The sequence below is a fragment of the Lemur catta genome, chromosome 9 (genome assembly GCF_020740605.2).
Source record: "Lemur catta isolate mLemCat1 chromosome 9, mLemCat1.pri, whole genome shotgun sequence".
Classification (NCBI taxonomy): domain Eukaryota; kingdom Metazoa; phylum Chordata; class Mammalia; order Primates; family Lemuridae; genus Lemur; species Lemur catta.
In genome coordinates, this window is record NC_059136.1 from 6,658,902 (window position 1) to 6,674,163 (window position 15,262).

At 47.1% G+C, this 15,262-nt stretch overlaps 1 protein-coding gene across 1 annotated transcript in view; it reads left to right on the forward strand.

Annotated features, from left to right (window-relative positions):
- NTRK3 (neurotrophic receptor tyrosine kinase 3) overlaps nt 1-15,262 on the forward strand; it is a 351,142-nt gene that overhangs the window by 294,780 nt on the left and 41,100 nt on the right. Inside the window, exons 14-15 of the mRNA XM_045561747.1 lie at nt 2,192-2,364; nt 5,856-6,099. Of these exons, the coding sequence (XP_045417703.1) occupies nt 2,192-2,364; nt 5,856-6,099 (417 nt within the window). The remainder of the gene's footprint in view (nt 1-2,191; nt 2,365-5,855; nt 6,100-15,262) is intronic.

Genomic DNA, 15,262 nt, shown 5'->3' on the forward strand with positions numbered 1-15,262 from the left:
GGACACTGCAGCCAGTTCCTTTGTTATTAGGTAGCTTCCCAGAGCGAGCAGCCGCAGCTGAAGGTGAGAGCACATAGAATCAGGTCTGGGACAAACCAGCGATGGGCTGATAGAATGGACCTCTCACTTCTGCCCTTGGCCTGCCCTGCAAGCCTGGAGCCCTCGCTGGGCCCGGCCACTCTGCTGGAAGCCCATGGCCCTCGCCTCTCCTGACCCTCTCCCCTGCACTCCCACGTCTTTTCATTCCTCTGCCCACCACACCCTTGGGAACCTGGCTAGTGACTAATTCGTCTCATACATTAACTCAGGCAGGCTGGGCAGGAGAGTATCACCGGCTGCAGACTCAAGCTATTGCTTGTTGCATGATCTTGAGCAAGCCACTGTCCCATTCTGAACCTCAGTTTTCTCATCCAGAAGATGGGAAGGTTACAGTAGATAACTTTCAACATTTTTGTCAGCAGTAGAATCATTTAATCTAGCACTAATTTGTAAAAACCTCAAATTTTTAAAAAAGAATGGAAGGTAGCGCTGGTTGACGTTGGAGTGGGGATTGATCTCTGGCTGAGAGACCATAAACCCCTTGATGGCCCTAGAGACATTGCTACTGAACTTTGGATCCCTGTGAAGCCCACCGGGAGATCACGGAGGTCCACTCCAACTCCAGATTTCTATCATTCAAGATGTGTGAATGCAGGCTTGATTCCTAGACAGACTGTGCCTCAGTTTCTCCAACTCCAGAAATGAGCAGGTGGGAGCAGACGGTACCTAGGACCATTTTCAGGCCAGGAGTCCATCATCTCTGATGTGTGCTGGCGACTGAGAAGTTTGGTGGGTCCCTAGATGCACTTCTTTTCTCAGATTCACCCTATGGCCGTGCTAGAACCAAGGCAGCCCCGTAGACGCCAGCTAATGGGGCTATAGCCACAGGAGAAAGGGCGCTGGCTAGGGAGGCCTTTCAGCACTTCATGATCTACAGGAGGGGTCCATCTGCCTAGTAGCTGGAAAAGGCCAGGTGCCCAGCAGAGAGAATGCAAACAGATCTCCAGTCTGTCTCGATTTTCACTAACCTGAGAATGGTTAGTGAAAATTTGCCTCATGTTGTATCCATTGAGGCGAGTGGATATTTGGCCTTATTTGCCTTCTGACTTTGTGGGGAGGGTGGGGAGGCTGGAGAAATGCGGGAGCCTACGTACACGGGCTGCTCCTCCAGCAGCAGGGCCCCCCCTTCACAGACCATCATCCATCCTGGCCAGTGTTGCAGTGTCCGCACGCAGTGTCCTATGCAAGGTCCCCAGATGTGCTCAAAGGCTTCAGCGTTGGTCTCGTGGTCGCCTTCTGGTGCCAGGAAATCCACATTTGCTACTTAAGGTCTTCCCGGGTGTTTTAATCTTCCTGGGCCCTATAGGAGTGGCGTGGTCTGCAGTCTCCCTCACACCTGGGTCTCCTACCCCTGCAAAGGCTGAATCCTGGCATTGTGGTGGCCTCCAGATGCCGACCTTCCTGTCCTGCACTGGGACTCTGTGGCACTCCGCCTGGTGCTGGCGTTTCTGAGGCTTCTGTTCATGAAATGCCATTTCCACAGCTGCCCCCTGCCAAGGCTTCCTCCAGCCTTGTTAGGAGAACGCAAGTGCCTTCTAGAAGCCAAGGTGCTCACTCTCCTCTGCAGAAACCGACTCCTTCACAGTCTAAAAACAAAGACAAGAAAGAACAAGGAGACTTTATGACTTTGGTTGTCTGCCTGATTTCCGGTAGGCTAAGGGCACGTGCTGATTTACAAAGCCAAGGCAAGTGTTTTCACACTGTTTATTTTAGCTGTGGGACCCTTTGTTCAGAGGAGCCAAGGAGCAGGGGCTCTGGCCAGGCCTTCCACCTCCCAGCCGCTCGCGCCGTCCACACTCATCTCTGAGGAAGCCCGGGGACTCTGAGACGGACACGTTTGAAATCGCCAGCGAGCGCAAGGGATGTGGGTGTGGGGGTCAGGAAGTGGGTTTCTATTTCTACAGGGATTGCACTGCTGGAGGAGGAAGGGGTCAGGCCTTGCAGCAGTGGTTGAGCTTCATTGTCTTTAAACTCCACTTGAAATCGTATTTATTGGGAACCCAGAGGTGTGTGGCGCCAGGTTGCTTCCCAGGGGAAAAGGCGGCCTGCTGACCTGTAGTTGCTCAAAGTTGGTGTCCTGCCTTGTTCCCAGGCCCTGAAGGACCCCACCCTGGCTGCCCGGAAGGATTTCCAGAGGGAGGCCGAGCTGCTCACCAACCTGCAGCACGAGCACATCGTCAAGTTCTACGGGGTGTGCGGCGATGGGGACCCCCTCATCATGGTCTTTGAGTACATGAAGCATGGGGACCTGAACAAGTTCCTTAGGTAAGTGCGGATTGTCATCCCCCTCACTGCCGACCCCCGGCCCACCAGACCCCTGGGGTTTCCTCTGGAGCCAGAAATCACACTTCCCCCTCTCAACACTTAAGTCTGAGGAAGAGGAATGAGAAGCCTACTGTCATTCTTATACATCTCCTTAGCAGGTAGATGCAGGCCTTTGTCCCTGATTTCCAGGGGAAACAAGTTGAGGACGCCATGACATGTAACCTGTACTCTTCTTCCTGATTCCAAGATGCACTGAGAAGAAGGGCAGGGTCTGAGATGGGTCCAGGGAGGACCAGGAGGCCCTGCCAGCCTGAGACTAAGGTTCTAGGGCCACCCTTCGCCAGTGGTGCAAATAGCTTTCTCCCTTGGTGTCCTAAGTTTCTCACGTGTAAAGTGAGGCTAGTACCTTACACTCCTCCTGGAGCCCTTCTTGCCAGAGACTTTTTGATGATGAATAAGAAGGTACAAGGTTATAAACCCATCAGGAGACAGAGATGATTTGAAAAAAAGCGGGCAGGTTTTCTCTGGGTAAATGTTAGAACTGTGATGTCTAGCATGGTGGCCATATATGGCCAGTTTAACTTAGAGTTACACTAATGAAAGTTTAATAAAATTTAATAATTCAGTTCCTTGGCTGCACTAGCCACATTTCAAGTACTCATTTCAAGCTAGTTTCTGCTGTATTAGGCAGTGCACTATAAACATTTCCATCACTAGAAAGTTCTGTTGGATAGCACTGTTCTAGAAAGAACTGATTTGTTGTAAGAAGGGTTTCCCCAAGCCTGGAGCAATATCATCTAGACTTTGAGAGGCTCTTGATGAAACTGGTAAGAGATTGGGACCCCAGCCAGAAGTTCTGGATGAAGTTTCAGGGTGTGGATGTCCCTTCCCCAGAGAAGACAGCATCTCTCACTAGTGCAGAGTTAGGACTTCTCTACCTTGCACAGCTGCCACTTGTAAATAGTGCCCGGATGTGGAAGGGGCAGCCCCTGAAGGTCTGTGGAACCCAGCGTCCCAGGAAGCAGGTTGTACATCTGGGGTGTGTTCTCTGCCACAGCCACCATTTGAATCCCAGGGCTGAGAATGAGATTTCCAAAGTTCACATGTAAGCTATAGAAGGCTGTAGCTCACTCACCAAAAACTGATCAGCATCCCCTTGAAGTGGGACATTCAATAGGGTTTTGTGGTTTTGAGGCAGCAAGGGAAAGAGTTGGTACCAGGTAACAGACTGGGGAAGTCTTTGGAGCGCTGTTTACAAGCTGGGTTTCAAAAAAGTGGCCCTGGAGGAATCTAAAGTACCTGCAGGATGTCCTAGGCCTCCTAAACCTGGAGTCACAATGAAATTGATTCTTTTCCCGGAGAACTCCATCCTTAGCATAAAACAGACTTGGTTCACATCCCAGATTTGTCATGTCTTAGTTACAACTGGAGCAAGTTATTAAGCCTTAATTTTCTCTCCTAGAAAACATGACTATTAATAACTGCTTCACAGAGTTGTTACTGTGAGTATTAAGTGACTATATATGTCTAACGCCTAGACAAGTCTTACACGTGGCTCAGTGTTCAGCCAGTGGTAGCTGCTCTGAAAGTAATTGCTATTATTATTTTATGAGAACTGAGCCATGGTAGCCTCTAATCCAGGCGACACCCTTTCTCCATACTCGGGCCCTTCCTGCCCCTGTGCTTCTGTTCCCCTGGGGTCCGAGGGCCGTCACACCCTCTCCATAGACGCAGCAGTGCCTTCAGCCCCTAGTGCCACCAGCAGGGCTACAGAGAGCTCCTCGGTGCCTCTCTGTACCAGTGTCACACAGGATAAAAAGGAAAAGAAAGGAAAAGGGAGTAGAAAGGAGATAAAAAGAGACGAGAGCAAAGGCAAGGGGTGGGAGAAGCGACAGTAAGAAGAAAAATCAGCACGAAAGAAACAGAAAGGAATACATAAGGCGAGGGCAGCGCCGGTGCCAGATAACACACCTCCTCCTTCCCCGTGGCGACAGCAGAGGGAAGACGTGCATGTGAGCACACTTCTACCAGGACTCGCTGGCACTCTTAAGACCTCTGTGTGTCTCTGTGGGGTCCCTTCCTAAAGACAGCATGGGGGAGTCTATCTGAATTAAAACCCAACAGCCTTCCTGGGAAATTTTTTGCAACACAATCTGGGCTTTAGCCTCCACTGTGGAGCAGATTCCCAGTAGGTGCCATTGTCTGCCTCCCTGGGTGCTATCAGTCAAGGGTGAGCTTCCCCAGAACCCTGGGGGCAGGAAGCTCTTAGCAACAGGCCCCAGGAACCCTTCTCCAGAGGTGACTTGCCGGCTGCTCTCACAAACACAGCCTCTGGGCCCCCCACACTGGTCCTGCTCACTCTCGCATCTCCAAGTTGGTGGTGCTCAGAGGCAGGCTGGAGTGTGCTCTCCTGGTAGACTGCAGTGAGAGCTCACCTGCTGAACCCCCTTCCTTGTGAGCCGAGGGAGCACCTCTCCTTCTGTCGAGTGAGGTAGGCAGAGCCCACTGGAGAGAGTAAAACGAATGTGTTCGTATTTAATGGTGCCTTTCAGGGGAAATAGGAGAAGCAGTAAAGCAGGCAGAGGCCTTGCTGTGCACCAGGGCTCCTTGGCCCCCAGCTGCATAAATAAGGGCCCTGGTGTGGTTACGGCTCATTGGGCTTTCTGGAGAAAAAAGTGAACACTAAAAGTGACCGATAAGACAGGGCAAGGTGTTAGGATAACAAATCGGGCCTTGATTTGGGATGGAGGGGGTGCTGGGGCCCTCAGACCTCTGCTTCAGGGTCAGAAGGTCTTTCTAGCCAGTCCAGCTACCACAAGGAGTTACCCAGTGATGAGCCGTGTAGTGGAGTTGTTAGGAGTGTGGAGCTACCAGTGTCCCTCTGCCATTCATATCTGGATCACTGGCCAGCGGATCAGCTCTGGGAGCACATGGGAAATGCAAATAAATGAGCTCACCTAGCCAATCAGAATCCTAGGGGGGCAGGGCCTGGAAGTATATTGCAACAAACACTCCCGATGTTCTTTTTGGAAGCTCTTGTTTATAGCCACATGTCTGGTTTCATCTTTGATTCAAAACTGCAATGGGAGGATTAAGTGAATTGCTGTATTTAAAATAATCAGAGCAGAGCTTGGTAAATAGGAAGGGCTATGTGAGAGTTGGTGGTGGTTGTTTTATTACTTATTCTATAATAGACATCTAACAACTGGGAAACCTCTGGGCAACAGTGAAACATTAAAAAGAGTAGGTTCATGCCCTGTTCCATTTGAGTACGTCTGCTGCCATCCTAGTTGGGAATCAGGTTGTGGAGTTTCACCCATACCCACACTTACATAATATACTTTTAGGTAGATAGAAGCAGGCCATAGGCAGGCTGAGAAGGGACATTTCGTTCATTTCTGTGGGCCATTCCAGAGGACTGGGGACCAGGAAGGCCTTTCCCCTTGATCTCCTGATTTCTCCCTGCTTCTCTTCTCCCCACCTTCTCACAGGGCCCATGGGCCAGATGCAATGATCCTTGTGGATGGGCAGCCACGCCAGGCCAAGGGCGAGCTAGGGCTCTCCCAAATGCTCCATATCGCCAGTCAGATCGCCTCGGGCATGGTGTACCTGGCCTCCCAGCACTTCGTGCATCGGGACCTGGCCACCAGGAACTGCCTGGTTGGAGCTAACCTGCTGGTGAAGATTGGAGACTTTGGCATGTCCAGAGATGTCTACAGCACTGATTACTACAGGGTAAGGTGACTTTCCCAGCTGTAGGACTCAGTGGCAGAGCTAACGCCTTGCTTACATGTCTTTGTCATTGTCCATTAACCCTGTCACTTTGGTACGCACATATACACACCTATGCCAAACATGCACTCAATAGTTACTTTGTGGCAACTACTAGATCTTGACATACCTGTTTGTTATTTTCTCAATAGTTCATCCCTCTTTCCTCTTGGACATCAAGCTGGACTGTATCTGTACACTGCAATAACATATGCATTGTGTTCTTATTTGCATCAATATTCATGCTTCATGTAAACATACTCATACATGTATACGTGTATGCCCAAACACACGCCCAGATAAGCCCAACTTGCTGCTACATTTTGACATTTCCCAACCCAGTCCCTGATTTAGCCTCACCCATGACACATTTTAGTCTCTGAAATTATCTTGTGACCATGTAAGGGTCATCTTGTTTACAAAGGTACATCTTGATGAGAAGAGGAACTCAAAAGTAAAATGGAAAAACTGGTTAACATATTGCTGAATAATCCTAATGGCTTAGGAAAGATGAATAAACACATTTTATTTTTCCAGTTTTGGAGCAAGGACAGGTTAGGCCTTAGCAAGAGCTTTCTGATGCTGCAGGGAGTCATCCTGCTCAGGTTCACTTCCAGACAGTTGTCCACTTTACATTCACAGGTGTCATATTTTGCTCTCAGAATTATTTTTTCCCTTGAGTCTTTGGGAATCTCCTTTCCACGGATCACTGAGTGGTTCTGAAAATGTTATTATTTCCAGGGAAAAGATGAGTGGCCATAAGTATTGCTTATCCCAGAAAGGGGGAATGTGGGTGCAACCTGAGACACAGAGATGGGATAACTTCTGCAAACTGAGTGGGAGGCAGATGCCTTGAAAATACGGAAGATTTATTGCTGGGGCATCACATGAATGGGGGAGGAGTTTGGATAGGTGGTATAAGGAGAGGGTGAGAATGTTTTGGAGGTTGAGGAGTGTCTTAGTCCATTTGGGCTGCTATAACATGACACCATAAACAGGGTGGCTTGCAAACCGTGGAAATTTATTTCTCATGGTTCTGGAGGCTGGGAAGTTCAAGATCAAGGCAACAACAGATTCAGTGTCTGGTGAGGGCCCACTTCCTGGTTCAGAGATGGCCACCTTCTTGCTGTGTCTTCACATGGCAGGAGGGGCAAAAGATCTTTCTGTGGTCTCTTTTATAAGAAAACTTATCCCATTCATGAGGACCTCATCCTTATAACGTAATTACCCCTGAAAGCTTCCACTTCCTAATACTATCACCTTGAGGTTTAAGTTTCAACATATGAATTTGGGGGGGACACATTCAGTCTATAGCCAGGGGCATGGCAGCCATTTGTCTCATCTCTGTAGAAATGAGTGATCATATTGTGAGTCAAAAAGCCCAGATAGCAGTGTCCTGAGCATGGTGGACCAGGAGGCTGGGAAACTGAGGTTAGTGTGTGCTGCTGAGTTCTATTTGGGTGCTCCTGATGGCTTTGCCTAAAATGAGATCACTCAGACATTAGAACTGACCACTCAAGACACTTCATTTTAGCAAAGCCTCAGAAAAAAAAGTAATGTTTGAGAAATGATTTTTGTGGTTAGAAAGTGACTTATTCATGGTACAACCAAAGGATGGCAGATATATACCATCACTAGACAACATGAGGCAAAGCAGACCAAAGGTGGGGAAAGTAGAATGTCCACAGCAAATGGGGCAGGTTCTGTAGCCACTTGCCTTGTCCATTATCCTCAGGTATGGAAAAGGGGGCATGATTTGGCAGTAGCCTCAGAGTGACGGCCAGGGCAGACCTGCCAGGAAGTGTCATAGTGGAGTCTTTATTGTCTAGACCATATTTTCCAGTCATTTCCAAGTGAGGCATTGATGTGGTTACCAAGGAGCCCATGGGTCATAGATTTCTTAGAGTCTAGCTGGAGCTGGCATTGTTTAATTGCCTTTGCACTCTGTGTAATGGGGTTTGCTGGCCTATCTAACTGAGCTCAGATTTGTGTTGTGAAAGCAAGGGATGGCTTATTGTTTTTTTGCAGGTTTTTTTTTTTTTTTTTTCCCTGTGCAAGGCAAATGTTTGATTGGGCCAAGCTGGTATCTACTTACTGGCTTCCCCAGGGTCTTGGGAAACGATGTCTGACCAAAATGTGCCAACCGAGCCTTCAAACTTGCTTCCAGGTGTGAACTTAGTACTTCTTGATTCTGATTTAAAATAGAGAAAACAAACAATAAAAAGATCACACCTCTACATGATACTTCTTTGCCCTTGCTTTGACAGTTGTGAGCTGTTGCTCTTTATGCCTGGAAGAATTACAAGGAATAAATCTACCTCATTTCTGTAGGTGCCAGGGCAGATTGGAATTTAAGGAAGGGAGACTGAGATGGGAAAATGTGCACACTCCAGGTATCCTCGATTTCTTCTTCGTGGGTTTTAAGCCAAGTGTTAACTGAGGCCAGCTGGCTTGAAATGTGCATCTGTGGTCCCAAAGAAGTGTGAATAAGAAAGCATAGCTATTACAGTAAAAGCTCAGCACATCATTGGAAAACTGTGTATTCCACTGATGGTGGGTAGATATTATACTCTCATATTCAAAGACCAGCTTGTAGCATAACTTCATGTTCACTAAGTCATAATGTCCTATTGTATATTAACCCATACCTCCTCCTTCCCTACTTTTCTGTAAAATGAAAGGCGTAGGTTTGTCTGATATCACGTCAGAATGAAACCCAAAGTCTTATTATCTACATTGGAAGACACTGGGGTGACAAAGGAATTCTTGGATTTGGGCCCAATCTTACCTGTGTTCATCCTAATGTGTGACCACCATTAGCAATCATGTGACCTCAATGCATTTTTTTCTAACCTTTGTTTAATTTTCCTATTTTTAAAATAAGGACAGAAATATTCACTCAATAGAGTTATGTTGATGGTAAGCAAGTTAATTTGTGTAAAAAGCCTATAATAAATACTTACTGGATAAACTTTTACTTATAGTATCATACTAGTCCCCCTCACACCCAAGGCAAGAAAACCCCAGGGATAATCTTATTTCTATATGCAATTCCTGGGGCAGAGAGAGGGATTCCCTGACCACTGGAGAACAAACTAGATCATGCAGCTACCTCAGAGGAGTAGAATCTTTGAGTTGATCATACCAAGAAAATGTCTTTCTTAAGGTTTCAACTTATATAGAAATACTATGCCATTAGTACTTGCCTCTTCTTCTGGTAAGAGTTTATATGGTCCTGCTCATGAATCTTACAGCTAAGTTCACATTAGAGTGATTTATATGAGACTTTTTTGTTCTGTATACACTGGCTGAGGCCTTGGGGGAATGCTGTGATTTATCAGATAGTGAGAACACTACGAAGGATTTGCTCTATGAGCTGACACCCCGGGACAGGTTTGCACCTGTCTGCTACCACCAATTACTCAAACCAGTTGGGCCTAATAGTTTGCTGGATTCACATGCTAAATGCAGATGATCCAGGCCTGTGTGTGTGTGTGTGTGTGTGTGTGTGTGTGTGTGTTTGCCTGCCCAGTGCAAATTCCAGCGTGTGCACACGAGGGCAGAGGGAGAAGTGGAGATAAACTCCTTCTTACATTCGTTCTTTTTCATTTTTAATTTCTTAAAACAAAGAGACACCATCTGGCTTGTGCATAAGTGGTATGCAAACGACTTACAAAGGTGAACTGCCTAATTTCCTGTTACACATTTAGAGAGAGAAAACAAACATGCCTGCAACAGAGCAGCAGAGCGATTTGTTCTCTCTTCTTCAGATGGTCACAATGACAGACACCTTTTCCTCCTGTGGATCTCTGACTTGGTGCTTCCAAGATTACTTTTAAACTGGCTTTGACAAGGGTGGGTTTTTGATACCGTTATACCTTTCTCAGAACATCAGAGAACACTAAGAGGTTGGAGGTCACATCTAGAATTGAAGTTTCGAACATCCTGAAGGGACGAGCTTGGGATTCCCGAAACAAATGCTTCAGATGCTTTGATTTGTGTGAGGGGGGAACAATGTCCCGAGATCAAGGAGGAATGTGATGGGAGGGGATTGGTGCTCTGATCCTACAGATCCAGAGGGCCAGGAGTGTGCCTTTCTGTTTGCCCTGCTGTCCTGTGTGCCTAGCACAGGGCCTGGCGCTTTGCAGACAGCCAATAAAAATATGAATGGATGAAGTCAGAAAGGAAATTTGGAGTTAGGCAGGAAGTGGGTCAGGCCATTTCAAGAGAAACCTAGACAGGAGGTCAAATCCCCACCAAGGTGAGTTGAGCCCATGGAGATGACGTGGCGAATCCAGACGCAGGTGGCAGAAACAGGTCTTATCCAAAGACATAGATGTTTCATGATATCTGGGGAGAATATTCAGAATGTTCAGAGGAGGCATGTGAGTGGTGTTTGGAGTCAGGGGCGACCCATTTGTGGTCAAACGTAGGGTTCTGGTAAGCAACAGAGCCAAGTGTCGAGAAGATGAGGAGGGAAGTATGCCAAAATCCAGACAGACACACAGGTGGGGGCCGTGCGGCAGGTCTGGCAGTGAGGAGCAAGACGCTGGGGTCTGAGCTGGAGATGCTGGTTCCTGGAAACTCTTGGAAAGATGATAACAGTAATCGTTAAGACGTGGGAATAATTTAGAGCAAGTTAATCTGGATGGGAGAATATTTGACCTTGTGGATGTCATGGTGGCCCATTGCAGTGATGGAAATTGCAGGCTCTTGGGCCCACATTGCCTGGGTTTGGATCTCTGCTCCTGTAATCCCTGGCTATACTACCCTGGGCAAGTTACTTACCCTTTCTGCGCTTCCAGCTGTAAAACGGGCTAATAGCCTCTATCACATGCATTTGCTGTAAGGACTAACAATTTATATAAAGCTCTTAGGATGAATAATGTGCAGTAAATATTACTGTCTTAGTCGGTTTTGTGTTACTATAATAGAATACCACAGATTGGGTAATTTATTTAAAAAAGAAATTTTCTCACAGTTCTGGACCCTGGGAAGTCCAAGATTGAGGGGCCACGTTTGGTGAGGGCCTTCTTGCTGTGTTATATCATGGTGGGCGCCATCACATGGCAAGAGAGCAAAAGAGGGCTGAACTCGCTTTTATAGCAAACCCACTTTTGTAACAATGAACTCACTCCTGTGAGAACAATATGAATCCATGCATGAGGGCAGAGTCCTCCTAACTTAACCTCTTAAAGATTCCACCTCTCAACACTGCTGCATTGAGGATTAAGTTTCCAACACATGAACTTTGGGGGACACATTCAAACCATAGCAATTGATGTTACTGTTACTGAAGCTGAAATATGAATGCCTTCTCTAATTCCAAATGGGCATTCTGAACAAGGCTTACCTAAGTGTACCAGTTAAGGTAGACCAACTGCTGCATCAGATAGATACAAAAATACATAATGGTTCCAACACAAATAGAAGCTCATTTCTAGGTCATATAGCAGTATGAGCAGGTGAACTCATTGGGGGAAGAGCCCTCCTCCTCGTGGTCACTCAGGCTAGTGGAGGTCTACCCTTTTCCTTGTGCCATGTCCTTGGTCACTGTAGATGTTTAACCCCATTCCAGCCAGCTGGAAGGAGAAACTGGCACGAAGGACTGTATGTGGGATGCTGTTAACGGGTCTGGCCTGCAAGTGGGGCCTATCACTTCTTCTCATGGTGAGAACCCAGTCATAAGGCCTCGTTGTTTAAAAGGGAGGCTGAGAAATGCAACATAGCTGTGTCCCACGTAGGAGAGAAGAGCATGAATTGTACCGAGCATCTGGCCATCTCTGCCACAGGAAGGGTGAAGAAAAGCCACTTTCTCCTCCAACATTTCATCTATATCATTCCATGTCTGATGATCTATCAAGAAATGTAGGACAAGCCACCTCTACTTTCCACTGCTGCTTTCATCCTGAATGTGGACGGGGCTATCCTGCAAGGCCCCTGTTTCTCTTCCGCTTGCAAACTCTTGGTGCCACATGCCATTCATAAGCCATGGAGGAGCCTGGCTCCACCTGCCATTTTGATGTTTGGTTCGTCTTCCTGGAAAGTAGAAGTGGCACAACCACAAGAAAACACAGCCTATGGACTAGGTGGGGAAAGGAGCAATGTTCTAAATCAAAGGGAGTCTAAGTTAATGGATAAGAAAACACACCTAGGAGAAAAACAAGGAAGAAATACAAACTGGAGTACCTTCTGTTCCAGATCCATGGTAGTTAAGGGGGAATCCAGAACACACACCAAATTCTAACTGAAGCTGCTCAGTACTGTCTAGTGCAGGGTAAAGTCCTTGACGACAAGCCTGGGTTCTCTATCAGTAGATGGTAGAATGGGCTCCAGAAACTCTAAGACTTCCTGAAATTATGTGAGTAATGTTAGGGGGGGGTGGTGTATTTCATCTTTGTTTTTTTGAAGGCTCAGAGCTTTCACAAGGATTCCAAAGATGTTTATGGCCCATTGACTTAGTGGAAATGAGTTTCCCAGAATGTTCATCCTGAGAGAACAAGACAAGATCCAGGGACTATACCAACATGAGGGCTGGGGAAGGACGCCCTCCGCCCCCATTAATTTAATCAGAACCTGGGGTTAGAGTAGAGCCTGGGCTTGTCAGATGGTCTCTAAGGTGCTTTCCAGTTTTATGACCAACAAGAACACTGGCTGATTACTGAGTCTCCTGAGCTGAGAACCCGGGGTCCTCCAAGTCTTGTTGGCCAGTTAGTCCTTGGCCTCAAGTGGGGAGAGGCCCTTAGATGGAAGTCAGGTGATTGGCAGTGCACCAAGGAAAGCCAGTGGTCTATGAAATAACTTGTTATTTGCTTTTACCTTGAAAAGCTAGCAACGGTAATTTAAACTAACTGACTTTCAAGATCACGAGGTGCCACTATGCTTCCTGCTCTTTGTTTGGGGTTTGGGGAGACCCACCCAGGAAATGGCACCCCTCTTCCCTGTCTAGACAAGGACTCCTGAGTCCACTGAGGCAGAGAAGCCAGGCAAATGAAAATCATAATGTACACTTGAATACAGAGCAGTTGCTGATGGTGGCTTCCGCCTGTGGCAACAATGTGTTTCTTCACACTGAATCCCCGGATTAGGCATCCAGCCCAGTCAGGACAGCCTGGGAATATCGCAGACTTTGCCCTGCAAAGGCAGAAGTTTTGCTGCTCATTTCTGCTGTCAGTAGGGAGAAGGTCCTCATCAAAAGGAGGAAGGGGTTGTGGCCCCATGGCTGGGCCCCACCAATGGGACAAGCTGTTCCTCCCCAGGGTTGGGAGTAAGGCTGGAGAGCTGCCTGGACTGGACTGGTACATGTCCCTCTAGCTGGAAACCTGAAACAGCACAAGGTGGGAGGGTCCCCCACAACTGCATTCATCTCCACACGGGCAAGTGGCTGCCAACCACCCTCAGAGTCTTAGTTCCTGCCTCCAAGGCCAGGAGGAGGGAGACCTGACCCCAGCTAAACTGGCTGGGAAAGGAGCAGCAGCCAGGCTTGCTGGGCTTTGAGGGATGCTAACATTATTTGGAGAGGGTTTAGCTGGATTTGTCCCCGTGGTTTTAGCCATTAGCTTCTCCTAAGTAGACCCAAGAACCGGGGAAGGGAAAGTGAAGCTGCCTGTCAAAAGATGACGTCTCATGCCAGCTGTCCAGTGGCCAGACTTCAGGTACTGGGCTTGATTGCTCCTTTGCTATTTTTGAAATATCCTAATCATTTCTTGTCCATGTTCCTATTTATATAAAGGAGAACAGTGGAGGAGGTTTGTATTCCATTCCTGGGGAATGTGATTTTCCCAGTATTTTTTAAAATAAATTTTTATTTTAGAATAATTTTAGACTTTCAGAAAAGTTGCAAAAATAGTATAGAGAGTTCCCATACACCCTTCCCTCACTTTTCCCCACCATTGATGTCATATGTAACCATGGTACAATTGTTAAAAAATTAAAAAATCAACAGAGGCACAAATAGTTAAACTATAGACTTTGTTTGGATTTGACCAGTTTTTCTACTAATGTCCCAGGATCCACTCTGGGATACCACACCGCATTAGCCCATTCTTCCTTGTGGGCAGTGGGACTACTGTGGTCAAAGAAAGGGTGAGGGACGGACCCCCCTCCTCTCATTGCAGTCTCTCCTCTGAAGCCCTGTGTGTAAGAGTGACACTCAATGCACCTGCAGGGCTCCACAGTTCAGTTTTCTGGATGGAGATAGGTGAACTATTACCCTTCAGGCATGCCAAAGCTCAGAGCTGCTGAGAAATGCTAGTTTGTGAGCAACTTACAACTCCAGTTTCTGTGGAAATCCTTTAGGACAGTGCAGTCTTGGGCATCCACCTTCATCCAGCAAGTGGACAGCGCTGGAGTTAACTTTCTCTGGTAGAGCTTAGATTAGGTGGCTAGAAGAAGGTATGGGGCCTCCTTAAATTCCCAGTCCCCTGAAACATGTGCTGGTTCTTTTCTGCAGCTTTGGGAGAGGGTGCCTGGTGCTGATCAGGAGACATGGGAATAGAGGAGACTTCCAGGCGGAGCTCAGAGCTTTATTTGCCTGAGCGTTGCTGTGGGCCTGGGTGCCGCAGCATGCACATCTTGAGTGAATTTTGAAAAGCAACTTAAATGCTAAGACCTATTAAGCTGTACAAAGCTGTAGAGGGAATGAACATGGAGGAAGGTGTATGGGATAGATTTATGCTAATTGTAGTTATTACTACCTTATTTCCTTGATTAAAGGCAGTGGATCTGCACACTAATTATCTCCAAAATACCAGGCATTTTGGAATGTAAAAGTCTGTTGAGGGACAGGACTGATATTTAGGAAGCTTTGGTCTCAATGCCAGCTCTGTGTCCATGTTGCAAATTAGAGACTGAACTTTCATCTGTAAAATCTGAAGTTTGAATTATGGTCTCTTTTAGGTTTTACCTCTATGGGACTAAGTTCTGTATGTAATGATATGCAAGAAGATTCAGTTTCTTTAGGGTAGGAGGGAGACATGGCCAAAGGTAGAAGAATAAAGACAAAGTTGTCTGAGGCAATCTCTATTTTAGCTGTGACCCCAGATCATAGCTGTTCAATATCCCAGTCCTTTTTATTCCTTCCTGATAAAGTAAGAGAACAACTTCCAGTTTTGAAACAGGCTCTTTC